The sequence below is a fragment of the Anopheles stephensi genome, chromosome 3 (assembly GCF_013141755.1).
Source record: "Anopheles stephensi strain Indian chromosome 3, UCI_ANSTEP_V1.0, whole genome shotgun sequence".
Classification (NCBI taxonomy): domain Eukaryota; kingdom Metazoa; phylum Arthropoda; class Insecta; order Diptera; family Culicidae; genus Anopheles; species Anopheles stephensi.
Genome location: NC_050203.1, coordinates 5,825,346 through 5,840,223, shown reverse-complemented (window position 1 = coordinate 5,840,223; position 14,878 = coordinate 5,825,346). Strand labels below are relative to the sequence as shown.

General features: G+C 45.7%; 1 protein-coding gene across 9 annotated transcripts; it reads left to right on the top strand.

Annotated features, from left to right (window-relative positions):
- Positions 1-1,990: 1,990 nt before the first annotated feature.
- LOC118510377 (G protein alpha i subunit) lies at positions 1,991-14,427 on the top strand. Of its 9 annotated transcripts, none has more exons than XM_036052109.1 (6): positions 1,991-2,084; positions 2,265-3,422; positions 12,326-12,797; positions 12,867-12,961; positions 13,042-13,230; positions 13,300-14,427. In XM_036052109.1, the coding sequence occupies exons 2-6, from the start codon at positions 3,308-3,310 to the stop codon at positions 13,488-13,490; spliced, it is 1,062 nt and encodes a 353-aa protein (XP_035908002.1). In that variant the 5' UTR covers positions 1,991-2,084; positions 2,265-3,307; the 3' UTR covers positions 13,491-14,427. The 9 variants fall into 9 exon arrangements, with proteins under 9 accessions (XP_035908002.1, XP_035908003.1, XP_035907999.1 ...); XM_036052110.1 differs by having other exon boundaries at positions 1,992-2,211; positions 2,691-3,422; XM_036052106.1 differs by having other exon boundaries at positions 1,992-2,211; positions 2,614-3,422.
- Positions 14,428-14,878: the final 451 nt, after the last annotated feature.

Sequence of the window (14,878 nt, the reverse complement as noted above, 5' to 3'; positions counted from 1 at the left end):
CGGAAACATGCATTTTATGTCCCGTGAACAGGTTTTTCAGGCTGCTGCTCCTGAAGTAGCTCAAGTACGCGCTACTGAGGTGCTGTTTTGGCGTGATGCAGATTTTCCTGAAAAAAAGAAGAATTTCACTACACTCTGTCAAGTGATCCTTCACACTCACTGACTGCTGATAAGGGAGCGTTCTATTGCTAAAAGAATGGTTCCTCGAGAGTCGCATTGCGCCCTCCAATTTCTCACTCCACGTTCGAGGTTATGAATTATAGCATCATTCCATGTGCAGCATGATGTAAATATTTACACTAACCGGGCCTAACCTCTGAACCGTGATGCAGCGTGGAGTGCATAACCTTAGCCACTGGTTCGGTTGTGATGTGATCAGTACGGAGACGAGTTCGTACGATGGGGCCTGGTGGCTTCCGGAGACATCAACCACGAAACCGCGGGTGGAAGAGAAACTGTAGACACTGGAACTGTCTGTAACAAGTCCTCCGGTGCAGACAAATGATGCTGATACTGACGGTAGAATTCTTCAACGTGTCGAGCGCGAAGGTGAAGATTGATTTATAAAAAACAGCATCGGAGCCCGCTCAAAGTCAGCGTGAGACCGACGATCGATCTTGTGAAGACTTCCCACGAATTGCATTTAATAATAATCTTAGCAGCACGCTTAAACTCTTCCCCAATGTTTCAAAATGGCGACGCTACCAAAATCGAGGATCATCCACCCAAATGTGCATCCAGAAGACACACCCCAACGAAAAGATACAACATACTGCGGCGGGAAGGGGGGGCGGTGGGACTGACCACTTTTGTTGTTTTTCCTACAAATCGAAAAGGATCAACATTTTGATTATTTGCTTTTCCCCCCCGTTCGAACCCTCCGGACACACCAGGCGACAGCTACACGATCGCATGATGGCGAAGTGTTTATTTTCCTGCGTTGTGATACAATCATCTGCGGCCTATCGGACCGATGCATCATCCAAGCTTTGGTCAACAAAAATTGTCTTCTCTTGCGCGCCCATTCAAGCGCACCCAGAGCGAACGAACGGGTTCGAAAGGATGGTTTTTCTTCGTTTTTCTCCCTTTCGATTGCCCATCGGCCATGTTTTTGAAACAATAAATAATACGTTTTCGTTAATCGTCGACGATGCCGGTCCGGTACACGCGTGATGCATGCTGCAGCAAACAGCACAACATAAAACAATAAAACACAGGCAACCCATATGTTTCGGACGATGGTGGTAGGGAAAGCGACTCGTTTTTCCGACGGTTCAAAAAATGATGATCACAGCGTCGATACTTTTGTTTTATTGTTGCTTGCTTCTCCAAGATGTCCAAAGGGTTGACTTGCTGACTGAATAAATAAATGTGCTTTTTGTTCCCGGGAAAAGATGCACGCGAAGCTTGAATTCGTAAGGTTGAGTTGCGTCTTTTAAGATGCCCTTACACTCCTTGGTAAAAAAAATAAACTTATTCCATCGTTGAATTTTATTTATCGTTCCATGCAAAACTGCAAATCAGTGTTCATTGCAACTATCTCAAGTATTGTATATGGAAAAACTTTGATTAATTAACCAACCCAAGAAGTTAATTACATCAAAAGGTAGTAATATTCAAATCACTTAAACGTGTAACGGCTCCTCAAAGCCCACTAGCGCTGCAGCGGTCGATAGCGGAACACATTGTTTGAATTTATTGAGAGAAATAGAACAGATCTGCTGCAATTTTTTCGAAGCCACAATAATATGGGCTAAAAATGTGATTGTTCTGATAGCATTTTTCAACATAAATCCATTAAAAAGATAATTCTTTTAAACAAATCGGTTTCAACTGCCGTTAAAATTTCAAACAATCTCCAAGCATATATTTTTTTCACCGGGCACATCGCGAATGACGTTCCACGAATAAACCCGAACGTCATGGAGTCCGGGCCGAAGTTTGACAACCGTCCGATTCGCTGGAAAGCCCCGGATAACCGGGTACGGATCGTATTTCCACTTTAACCGAAGTGCGTGCTGCGTGTGTTTTTCGAGAGCCGCGTCAATAATTCCCCATCGGCACAAGAAATAGAGGTTTTCCCCGTGCGGCACATATTATTTGCTGTGTTTGTGTGGTTTTCCTCACAGAAACACTATCGTTTTTCCTTCGTTCAACTGTAAACGCGCGTCCCAAGATATCTTACTTCCGTCCATCCATATCCATAGTCGGGTGAATAAGAGGGTGCTTTTTTTGTCTAACGCTTAATTCTTTATCGCCAAAAGTTGTGTCTAGTGCTAGTGCAAGTATATTTTGTAAAACGAAAGCAAGCAACAAAACATAGAAACACACCCGGATCGTGCGTGTATGCGGCGCCGGAAGCGATTCTCACACATTCACCAAGGCGATCCAAACCAAGGAACGCCCAACGGCGGACGGTCGGACCAGCGTTATCTGCATTCCAGAAGAAGAGTGCGTGTGCAACAAGTGGCCGGAAAAAGGTTACACACGTCTAGTTTGTCCGCAAAAATTGCTAACTGCGCCCGTTTGAATTGTGGGTCCGAGCGTTCGTCCGGGGGTAATTTACTTCCGTAGTACATTTCGGCGTTTTTTTTTTTTTTGGGAACCAAGCAGGCCGTGTGGAAAACGGGGAAAGAAAGTGTTGAGGTTTTTTTTTTTTTTGGAAGTCATCTTTTCCATCTCGGCCAAAGTGCGCGAAGCAGCAGTAGGATAGGAGTCGTCTGACCGCGGGAGAGTGAAACGTGAAAAAGTGAAATCATCATATCTTGTGCGGGTGGTACGAGCTTTGTTTTTTCTTCTTCGCCGTCGTCGTTTTGGGGGGTTTTGTTTGACGCCAAAGAAGTACGTGGTGCGACGCAGTGCGGAAGGAAAAGACGTGGTGCGGTGGGAGCTGTGTATAATGTACAGCAACAGCACGGTAGAAGTCGCGGCAGCTTGGGTTGGCGGCTTGTGATGAGCTGATTTTCGAGAGCGAATTCCGACGCTGGCGTGAATAAAGAAGAAAGAAAAAAAATCAACCAAAGAGCGGATGAAAAGTGGCTCCCTCCAGAAGTGAAGTGAAGTGAACGAAAAAAAAAACGCCCAAGTGCAGTGGAAAAAAGCCGCCTATTGTGAAAAACGAAAGAGCAGAGAAGCATCCGCACACGCAAAAGGGAAAAAAGTCGAGCAAGATTGCAAAGCGTGCCTGTGTACGAGAGGTGCGTGAGTGTGTGAGTGTGTGTGTGCGTGCGTGCAGCTGCAGTGGTAGTGGTGGTGGTTGGCAGTGGAGTGGCGTCGCGGTTTCTTCGTGTGTTGAAATCAAATCAAAATGGGTTGTGCAGTGAGTAGAGATAAGGAAGCCATCGAGCGGTCGAAAAATATTGACCGTGCCCTACGTGCCGACGGTGAACGGGCGGCCAGTGAGGTGAAGCTGCTGCTTTTAGGTAAATGTCATCCCTATTTTTTTGTTTCATTGGTTATCCGGCGGTTGCCACACCGAGCGTAGCCCATTCACTCGCCGCGGTCAAACATGGTGTCGCGACCGTTACGGACCTTCGTTCCTCTCATCGTATCATCCCCTCAACGTTATTTGTCAAATGTCATCAACTGGTCCAGACTAGGCCAGTTAGCGAAAAATAGAAGATGAATATGTTACAGTAGGAAAAAAAGGAGAATCATAATCCGCAACATATGAGCCAACGGGCAACCGTTCTTTCTCTTGAACAATAAACGCAAGCCACCAACACAAGCACACATATGTACGCATACACGGAACCGCGTAACCGCGATGTTGGGATGCTCTGGAACTTTTCCCCCTGTCAAAAAGCATCGTGCACGTTGGTGGTGTGCGTGCGCGTTGCTAACGGACGGAAAAAGCGCCCTCCCTGTGTCGATCGGCACCAATACCAGTGCGTTCATCATCAGCTCAGCGCAACGACGACGGTGAAGCATGCTGTGTGTTGGGGGCTCAGCAGGCATAGCATAGCATCCGCCGTCCGTTCCGATGCAAGAAAATACCCACCTTCTCCGTCGTCGATGTGCGTGAGAAGAAGGGTGCCTTTTTTCATTGTGTGTACTACGACGCCGAACAACGGTGTTGTCCATGGCGGATGTCGAACGACCGGTGGTCTGGGCCACCGCACCATCTTTCTCCCAACCGCGCACGCACGGTGCTGCTCCACGTAAGAAACTTTGCCTGCTTTGATGTGATGATGTTGCTGCTGTTGCTGTCGATGCTGCGTTCTCGGATCCGCGGACCGGAGAGGTTAAAGAGCGAATGTGCTGTTAACGAACGCGAATGAACGCGATTGATAGATCCAATTTCAATCACCTAGTCGCGGCATCATCGCGTGCTCCATCGTTGCTGGAAGAGTTCGCCGCATCCATTCCATCCATTCCGGTGTGGTTGAACGATACACGGTGATAAGAAGAGGCATTTGTAGGTTAATTGGGGCAGTAACAGGTGGCACTTTGCAAGTATCTTTGCTGTATCATTTGTTTCTCTCTCTCCCGTCCTCACGATCGGCAAAACCTAATCGTCTTTAGTATCATGTTATTTCTGGTTTCCTTGGCGGGTTAGTTCCATTTTCATCTCCTAGATTGAGCAAAAAATCTAGGATAAACAAGAGAAACTCGACACGCGTCAATATGACGAGTATCGGAATTTTACTCCAAGAATGTCCGTAACTTGCCATATAACTCGGGAAAAGTAGTTAAAAATGGAGTATTTCCCTAGTGAAAAAGATATCATAATTTCACAGCATTGCCCCAACCTTGATTCTACTTGCACACCTGATAAAAGCGCCATTTTCCGATCGATCGTCCGTATTGGCCGATCAACAGTTTACCACAGGGAGCAGAATCTTCTCTATCATTCATCACCATAAAACAGAGATCCCTGCCTCCCTCAACAACTTCACCTCCACCTCACTATTTGCTGTTGGAAAATCAGCATCCAGACATTTACACAAACATTGGATCCATCGATGAGATCTTTTTTTTTGTGGCTGTGGCTGTCTTACTCCTCCGTTCTGTTTACATTTAGCCGCGTTTTGGACGGAAATAGCAGCAGTTAGTGTCGATCGTTAAAAAAAATGTGCTCGTTACAAATTCATTATTTAACGATCGAACGATCGTGTGTGGCGTTTGTGGACTGACTGTGGTGTGTACGCTTGTCTAGTCCAGTCGTGTACGAGTCTCTCAACATCTTGATGCGATCTGTTGAAGCTAAAAATGCCTTTGGACCGAGGTCACCGCCAAGATGATGGTATCGATTGAGGGCATCCCTTTCGGAGAAAAGTGCATCTTGTGCACACGCCCGGACTACTGCGCTGCTCTTCTCGTCTTCTCGATCGAAGAACAATCCATTCGATTGTGCACGGCGATGGTCCACAGAAGATCAGACCGCGACAGCGGCGATGACAGAGGAAAAAAACGATCATCAAATTCACACTCAAGTTACGTACGGGACACATGAGACGGATTTACAAAAAAGTATGATGAATGTAACCGATAAATGCTGAAGGCCCACCAATTCTCGGTATCAGACTATGAGTAATGAAGCAATGGGAAGTAGAGCAACAAAAAACGGAAGGAACACTACTGACAGGGATGGAAGATAATGTATTTTTTGCGGGAGGTAACATCAAACGCACACGCACACCGCAACCCCGGGTGCGTATCGAATAGAATTCGCGTGGGCCACGAATCATCCGCCAAATGAATAGCGTCCATTATTTCTCCTGTGTGGGTTCCGCAATTCTGGCGAACCAAAAAACCCCATCACATCGGACCAGAAAAGGGAATATGTTCCTCGCTGAAGATGAACCGGGGACCGGACACTAAGATCGGCGGTGGAAGAAGAAAAACAAACACCACATGATGTAGTTTTTAGACAGCGTATAGCGGAAACATGTTTCCATGTTTTCCTATCATCGGCGTTTGGTCTGGGTATCGATAAAACTGCCGCTCGCAGTATTGCACTCTAGGGGAAAAAAGCGATCCAGAAATCACGCTAATTTTAGGGCCGACGAAGCGATACACGAGCACACGATCATGCTCTCGGTCACAGGATGAAGAGATCACATTAAAGGTTGATCGGTTTGGAAGCTGGAAGTAGGGAAAATTGATGGTGGAAACTGAATGGGCGCAGTTTTTGTTTTGAAACTCGGGCAACAGAAGCGAGCAGTAGCCGGCCTTTAATTGTCCATAGAAAACCGCGTAGGTTCCGCGGTATGGAAAAATGCACATTAACCGATCGTTCGCGCGCACTGTTCGCTGCCGAAAAGTGAACGGTATCGTGCTCAGTTTTATTTTGTTTTGCACAAAAATTTTTTACTCCCCAAAATGGTAGTTGCACTAGAAACGGCGCGGAGACCTCGCGCGAAGGCGTGCAAAAGCGTGAGTTTATTTTCGTACTCGTCGGTCGATTGGTCTGTCTGGAAAATGGAAAAGCCACACGGGACAGCGTCGAGTCTGTGCGATCGAATTGCATTTCAATGAACTTGCTTCAATTAATTTTGCGCATCGGGGAAGCAGCGCGCTGGTGAAAGTGATCCGCAACGATCTCTCGATTTGGACCACTCAATGCGTTTCATTTCGTTCAGCTTGTTTTGGGTTTGATAATTGCTTGAAGTGGTTGGTAATTAGGTTCCCAAATATATACCATTTTGTAGGCTCAATTTCATACATTTACTGCTAAAGTTTGAAAAAAAAATCTTGTGCTTAAGAAATGAGAAATTAAATTAAAAGTCAAACACACTCAGCCACTTCCCGGGCAAATCCACCACGAGGATGCTTCATCGCATATGTGTGTGTTTACCTAAGGCAGCTAATTACGACGATGAGTCTTCGAGTGGCGCCTCCAGACCAAGAAAGTGCACACGTCTGTGCTGTACGCTGGGTAGCCCGTTGCGATGAGTCAGTCTCGCACCAGGCAACAACTCGCCCAGTGCAACTTCACCCTTTACCGCTACGGCGAGAGAACAGAAGCACGCTGTAAAACGCTCCCAACACTCGTTCGGGGTCATCGTCGTCGTATCGCTAGAGGAGGCTGAGTCGCTCGTCGTTGTTTGCTTAACCAATTGTTAGGCAAATAAAGAGGAAAATTCATTCATTTCGCCGCCCATTCATTCACAACCAAACCGCAGCAGCACCAGCAGTGTGAAGAGGCCATAGAAGACCCTTTTTTGTCACCCTCATCGTAACTTGCAGTGGGCCACACAATTAGCGTGACTAATTTGTAAAGCAACCGAGACCGAGCGAGAGCGGTTTTCATATGTGAGGAATTTTGCACACGCAAAAAAAGAAAAAAAAGCAAAACAAAAGGAATGGGCCGAGAAGCGAGTGGTTTGTCTTATCTTGTGTTAATTATGAAGGAACGTGCCGGAATGCGCTTGGCCTGGGTAGATGTGGAAGAAGATTGCTCTCTTTTGGGGTTTTTGTTGAGATTTTCTTTTCTGTAGCCCTCAGCTCAACGATCTCATTCTGATTGGGAGTCTAATGATTTAAAGATCACTTCGAGAGTCAGTTAAAGGTACATTTTTTATTTAAAAAAATATGGATATAGCTATGATTTGAGTAGTCCAATCCCATCCAATTCTCATCCTGATCGAGTAAATCAAGTCAAAGAGGGGGACGTCCAGGGATAGAGAGAGTTATTGCCAAGGCAGGCCACAGACGACGACACTTTCTGAGGACGTAGTTGTTGCTGCACGACTTCATCTTGATCGTGAGGCTTTTCGATATTTAATTACTGGTAGATTACGTAGCAATTGCCAAGCTCATGTTACACCTGTTAGAGCCGTTTTTTTTGTGGCGATCTCCTTAAAATCAACTCACCTTGAGCCATATTTCTATTGGCCCTTATGCTCCTCTATCGACAGCCACAACTGCATGTACGTACCTACCATGTACGAACAATTCTTCATTGCAAAACCAAACTAAAATTACTCAGCGCAAACCCGCCGGAGGAACAGAACCTTAAGGAACCCATTAAACTCTGAAGCCAGTCGGTTGATGTGTTTGTTACTCGACGATTGCTGTGGCGGTGATGACGCTCGTCGAAGCACTTTGTCGCATCGTCGTCGCATGACATCACCGACGTTAACGTTGGAAAAGGCGGCGGCGATGATAATCGGGGTATCAATTCATTCCACAACTTGCCTTTGGCGAGAGTTTGCGAGTTTGAATGCATGCTGACTGTTGGTTTGGGATTGTGTGAGGAAAATCCCTGTTCGAGTGGGAATTTATATTTTTATAGCCCAGGAACTCAATGCACAAACTGCTCACAGTCCAATGAAAGTGTAAGCATTTTTGTTATTTTTCTTCGGAAAACCCTTTATCAAAAATGAAGCAAAGCATTATCAGCAGCTACAACATTTGTGGCAGCCGAGCAAATGTGTGATTACTTTATTGCCTTCGGGCACACTCCGTTCAAATGTTTGTCTACTTACTCAGTCAGTCGAGGCGTGGTGAGTCATTGGAGTGAGCGCAACCGAAAGATTTTGCTATTTTGTTGCACTTAAATGAATCAAAGAAGTAATATTATTACTGTACAATCAACTGATCACTACTTTCATTAAACCACCGTAGCCTTTGGCTCCAATTTGAATCTCCTTTTCCTTCCCTTTTTGCAAAATTTTAGCCTCCCTTTTTCCATACGCCACTGTTATTGCTTCCTCCTTTTTGTTTTGTTTTTGGAAGACAGTGAATAATGTAATTGGAAGCAAAGTGCGTGACCGATGGAAATTGTGGACCAGGCCCCTGGCTCAATTACTTAATGCTCTTTTCATACATTTCTTTTCCACCACCTGATGATGCCTTTGCAAATGATTCGCGACACGTTAGAAGCGCCACGTGCAGTGATGGCCAAGCTATGTGTGTGTGTGTGGTTTGCAAGTGATGTTCATTTAATTAATGTATGCCCAGTTTACGCAAACTGCCAGTGAACGGTGTGTTTTTGCTGTTCATTTGTGTGTGTGTTTTGCTGCTCCACTCACGGTGATCAATTAACTCGACACAGAGGTCTAGTGTTGCTCAATTGATCCGAATCGTGTTGAATTAGACATATTGAAATAGTATAAAAAAAAGTTAGATTTGTACTCAGCAGCAGCACAACAACACAATCGATCTACTTGATCGCCAACTCGCCCACCGAGAAACATCCGTCGAGACCCGTCGATCGATCGTTACTTGCTGCGCTTCAGGGGCATACTACGCGATAAATAAATCATGAGAAAGCGAGTGTGCGCAAACTTGGGTTTTTTTTGCAAGCCGTTTGCATCCGGCCGGTAGTTGCTCTACTATTTCTGCCTAACGATGATCACCACCCATCCCATCATCATTATCGGATAAAGAAGTACTCTTCAACACCACCGATCAACACCGTGTCGTCGACTCGTTCTCGCGTAAACACTAGTTGCGATTGATGTATCCGCATGAAAATGAAAGTTGAACGAGGTCAAGACGCGACACGACAGAAAAGGGGAAGATAAAACGATACGTTACGGAAGATGTCCCAAACTCGGCTTCCTCCACCCACTAACACATGTTCCGGCGATGTAGACATGCCGCACAAAAGTGATGTGCCGGTAAGCAACGTCCTTCCACGCGTGTGACAGGAACGGAAGAAAAGACGCAACATCACTGATATGTGAAATTGGAGTTGTTGATATGGGATGGGGGGGACTCTGTTTTCGGTTTCGTTTGCCACCTAGTGGGCAACAAGCACTGTATCGAAAATGTATCGTAGGCCGTGATAAACCGTAACCGACGACCACCGCACACAGCACAGGAGGACGTGATAATGATGGTGATATGATTTGGTTTGATATTGTGTGTAGGACAGCGTTTCTACACGTTTTGATCTTTGTTTTCGATTACTGCAACACGACGGCACCATCGCTGTTTGTTTGTGTTTTTCGATTAAAGAAATGTGATTATTAATTTTTATCGTAACGACTGTGCCACTGTTAACATGTTCCCGAGAGCCAGTCTTTCGTAAGGCAGGACATGGTCCGGACAGGTCCTATCCGGATCGTCCCTCTTCAGAAGTGTATTTAAAGATACAAGAAATAAAAATCCAGCGGGTTTTGAGACAAAATTCGTCATTTATGGTCACTTTGTTCAAGAAGAAGTGCAACTAAATTCTATTGCCTTTTCTGTCGAAACTGAATGCCTTTTATGTGGATCGCCAAACAATATTCTGTTTGATGTTGGGAATCTACCCGAGGAAAAGAACCATGGATTCCGCAAAAGACTAATACAGATAAGTATTTTTGACACTGGAAGCAAATCGATGCCTCATGGAAGTGTTCAACAATCTTCGAGCATGTAGAAGAAATCAGCATGTCTGTGACAATTCTTGAAGCTGTGCTAGTTAAAACGGAACATGGTCAGTACATTGCGGAAATTGTAAACACCTTCCAGAACTGAATGATTACCTAGATCTTCTTCTTCCTTGCCCTGACGATCTCTTAGGTCATGCCTGCCATTTCTGGCTTACTAGACTTAATATGAGATACTACGTAGTTGGATAGTCAGTCCTCGCTACGGATGGGATTTGAACTCCCGGTGCTGCCGTGTGAAGACCGGCGACGCTGTCGCATCTACCATGGATCGCCCCTATTGATTACCTGGATGATCTAGAAGATCTGGGCTAATTACTGGCCCTGGGTTATAGGCAGAGTGGAGTATAAATCACCCTGTTCAGTGGAGAATCAACGGTTTCGAAGGTTAGCTTTTCGTAACCCGCGACGGAAGGACTGAGATAAGGCCTGGCTAAGAGAGCAATTCGCTTTTCCGATTATTAAGCTTGGCATGAATCCGTTATGTTTCGAAAGTATCGGGTCCAAACATCATGTAAAATCAAAAACAGAAGTCCAAACAGCTCCTAACGTTGCTGATTCGCAGTGGTATTTAACCGTCTTATTCTTACCAATTCTAAAACCCATGACGACAGGGTCATTCAGCCACTTAACCTCTCACACTACGAGCTATGGAAACAAACCGCAAGCCAGAGGAGGAAGTTAATCGTAACAGTAGCAGCATTTGCGCCAGCTAGTTTGCGTTTTAACTTTCTGCCTGCATCCCGTTAACGTATTTCACCAGCCACTCGGTCATTAAAGTAGATTTCCGATTCAAGATACTATACGGTCCCCCGAACGTCGTCTCACAATGGAACATTTGGTGAAAATGAACATCAACAAACGGAAGAAGCAGTATGCAAATATTTGGGGGTTCCACTGTTCCAAAATCTTTCACTTCCTTTTAAGATGGCCGAGTCGTTCAATACCTGTTTGGCGTGACATATTCTTCTCACGTCGTCCTAATCAACTTCTTACGACGCCGGCTTGCCTATCCCTCGTTAATGGGCATTAAAAATAAGCATTTGACGCTACTACAAGCTACTTCTATTGGTTTTTTGGCTTGTAATCGTTTAAAGAGAGTCTTAAAACAACAAAGCACTCTTGAAGGCTTTTTGCAACCACTTCCGACACTCATGCTCGCGGTGGAAAAATATGCAGGAACCAATAAATCTTTCATACTGAGAATCATCCGCAGATGATTACAGTTTTAAGGTTTGGCTGCTTATCAAAATTGTGCGATTGGGGGGGGCACAGTCTTCATGCTTGTACAGACATTTTGTAGCAAAACCGTTGTTTAACAACAGAGCCATCTAATCATCAGCCCCATGTGTCACAGGTTTGTCTTCATTAGCAAGCTGTTATGATTTTACAACTGATCGCACAGGAAATGTATTTTTATACATAAAATCCTCATTTGTCCTTTTTGATTGCTTCGAGCTCGTTTGGCTTTTTTCTTTGCAAAGTACCGCAAGAGTACGTGCGCTTATCGCATCACGTCGCCGCTGTCAATCAAAACCCGGCCCGGACCGGCTGTCTTTAAAAATGTTATCAAATTGAGCCAGCAAAAGCGATGCACTTTGGCAGCCATTAGGTTGCACAATTCGTGCTGGAGTACCAGAATATTCTCATCCGGAGGCGTCCTTGGACTTCACTTGCCACCAGAAGTCAATTGTTACTTGCCGCTGACTCGAACGTGAATCATCAGATTCGGCCATCGATAGACCGAGATCTACACGATGCCAATCTCTTACAAGATTGACCACGGTGACCCCTAGCATTACCAACGCCTTCGAGCACTGCACAAGAGATCAAATTCATTTATTCATCGTGCTCCTCCCCTCCGGCTTCTCACGGTCTGCAATGAGTAGTGCGTGCTGGAGGGAAAGAAAAATGTATTTCTTCTTGTCGATAAATTACACTTACAAGCACACTCACCTACATCGTACAATAATGCTCTGCTTTCCTTTTTTCCATTGCAGGAGCGGGCGAATCGGGCAAATCCACCATCGTAAAACAGATGAAAATCATACACGAAACTGGCTACTCACAGGAAGAATGCGAACAGTACCGGCCGGTCGTGTACAGCAACACCATACAGAGCCTGATGGCGATCATCCGGGCGATGGGCCAGCTGCGGATCGATTTTGCCGACCCGAGCAAAACGGACATTGCCCGCCAGTTCTTCACGTACGCGTCCGCCACCGAGGAGGGTGAGCTGACGCCCGAGCTGGTGATGCTGATGAAGAAGCTGTGGACCGATCCGGGCGTGCAGCAGTGCTTTTCGCGCTCGCGCGAGTACCAGCTAAACGATTCCGCCGCGTACTATCTGAACTCGCTCGATCGGATCTCGCAGCCGAACTACATCCCGACGCAGCAGGATGTGTTGCGGACGCGCGTCAAAACGACCGGCATCGTGGAGACACACTTTAGCTTTAAGTCTATACATTTCAAGTAAGCGCTTGCGGTGCGGCGTTTCGTTAAGGAGAAGGATTGTCTTTAACTGAACAATTTCATTCACAGAATGTTCGATGTCGGTGGTCAGCGGTCGGAGCGAAAGAAGTGGATACACTGCTTCGAGGGTGTTACGGCCATTATATTCTGTGTGGCACTGTCGGGTAAGTAGAAGATCGTCAGCGAGCAGCAATCCCACCCAACAAACAGATACTCATTCGTTTGATTTATTCTTCCATTTAAGGGTACGATCTGGTGCTTGCCGAGGACGAGGAAATGAACCGCATGATCGAATCGATGAAGCTGTTCGATTCGATATGCAACTCGAAGTGGTTCGTCGAAACGTCCATCATACTGTTCCTCAACAAGAAGGATCTGTTCGAGGAGAAGATCGTTCGATCGCCGCTGACAATCTGCTTTCCAGAGTATACCGGTAAGCGAACATAGTGAGCGCCGCTTACGTTAGACGAAGGCCACACTAACTTGCTTCCACTTGCCGCAGGTTCCAACACGTACGAGGAAGCGTCCAGCTACATCCGGATGAAGTTCGAAAACCTCAACAGACGAAAAGATCAGAAGGAAATCTACACCCACCTAACGTGCGCCACCGACACCAGCAACATACAGTTCGTGTTCGATGCCGTCTCGGATGTGATCATCAAGAATAATCTTAAGGACTGTGGGTTGTTCTAAGAAGGTTCCAACACACCCGAGCGCGCACGGCAGCTACACCGCGAACGGATGAAATCGACGAACCCAAACCAGGACTTTTGGTGTGCGTTTTTACCTACTTATCGTTTAGTGTGCGTGCTATTAGTACGTTTAGTTTAGCCACCTGTCGCACCCGCCGGGTGTAACAGTGTTGTGCTATAATTGATTCTTCTCCTCCATTGACACAATTTTGCGCTCCTGGTGCTGTGGAGAAAGGAATAGCAAAACAATTGACAACGTGTTCCAACGCAACGATTGGTTCCATCTGTCTGGTGGTTGATTAAATACAAGAGAGGCAATGCTCTCCTCAGCAACGACGTAATTTAAAACACTTTCATCATGCCAGCCATCGGAAGCCGGGGCAAATTTTGTTTTTCGACCTATCGTTTCCTTCCCTTACTCATCCCTATTTTTCCCGAACCCTAATGTATTTATGTGTTTAAGCTAGAATGTGTTGCGCAGGTTGATTTTTTTTTATTCTGGAAAGAATCAATTGTAAGCCTGCCTTTTCCACATCCATTTTGTGTTTTTAGCTTTCTGCCCCATCAAGGAATAGGTTTAGTGTAGACAAAAATTAGATTTTAAAACGAAAAGGGCGGGAACGAGAGTTTGGAGGTGTATCGTATTGCTGGGCTTTTCTTGGTGTGTGTATGTGCGCGCTTAACGTACGCTAGGCTTGGCGGCAAAAGGAGTGCAAATCTGTGCTTTTCTATTAGAAAACAGTAAGCAGAGAAGAACGGTGACAATCTTAGCACTCACTCACACTAACCCTAGGCAACGATTTATCCGACAATCCACACACAACAACAGTGGACGCTTCGTGTGGATAAAATGAATAAAGAAGACGCCTGTACACTACGTTTAGTGTAGGGAATTAAGCACAGCACAGCGCATTAGAGCAGCTGAGCCCAAAATCGAATGATTTTGTATCATTTCCCTCATCCGACCTTTGATATTTTCGATTTTAAGTAAAATTTTACAAAATTTGCCCACAAAACTTTATTGCCATTCCACATCAGAGCACACTATCGATCGAGAACGTGAAGGAGGGAAGATCTTGTTCCTTTGTCGCTTAATTTTCTTCCCAAGCATGTGCTCTCTTCGAAAGAGTAAAACTCACACAAACCCCCTACCCCCCTCATCGTCGTCGTCGTTTTCATTGTGAACAAACCACGAGCTTCAACAATTCCAATCGCGAAACTTCCGGCAATGGCAAGCGTCATAAAGCAACATGCCCGGCCGGCCGGTTGCGCTTGTATGACAACTGAAACGGGTGCACTGTGCAGAAAAGTATTGTATTGGATCCTCCCCCCACACACCCACACACACTGTTGTTACCGATCACCGGTTAATATAGAGCGTAAGAGTTT

Bases quoted from the DNA above. Each gene is read 5' to 3' on its own strand.
- LOC118510377 (XM_036052109.1), top strand. From the start codon at position 3,308: ATGGGTTGTGCAGTGAGTAGAGATAAGGAAGCCATCGAGCGGTCGAAA. The intron at 3,423-12,325 runs GTAAATGTCATC...TTTCCATTGCAG, and splicing joins GGTGAAGCTGCTGCTTTTAG to GAGCGGGCGAATCGGGCAAA. The intron at 12,962-13,041 runs GTAAGTAGAAGA...CTTCCATTTAAG, and splicing joins ATTCTGTGTGGCACTGTCGG to GGTACGATCTGGTGCTTGCC.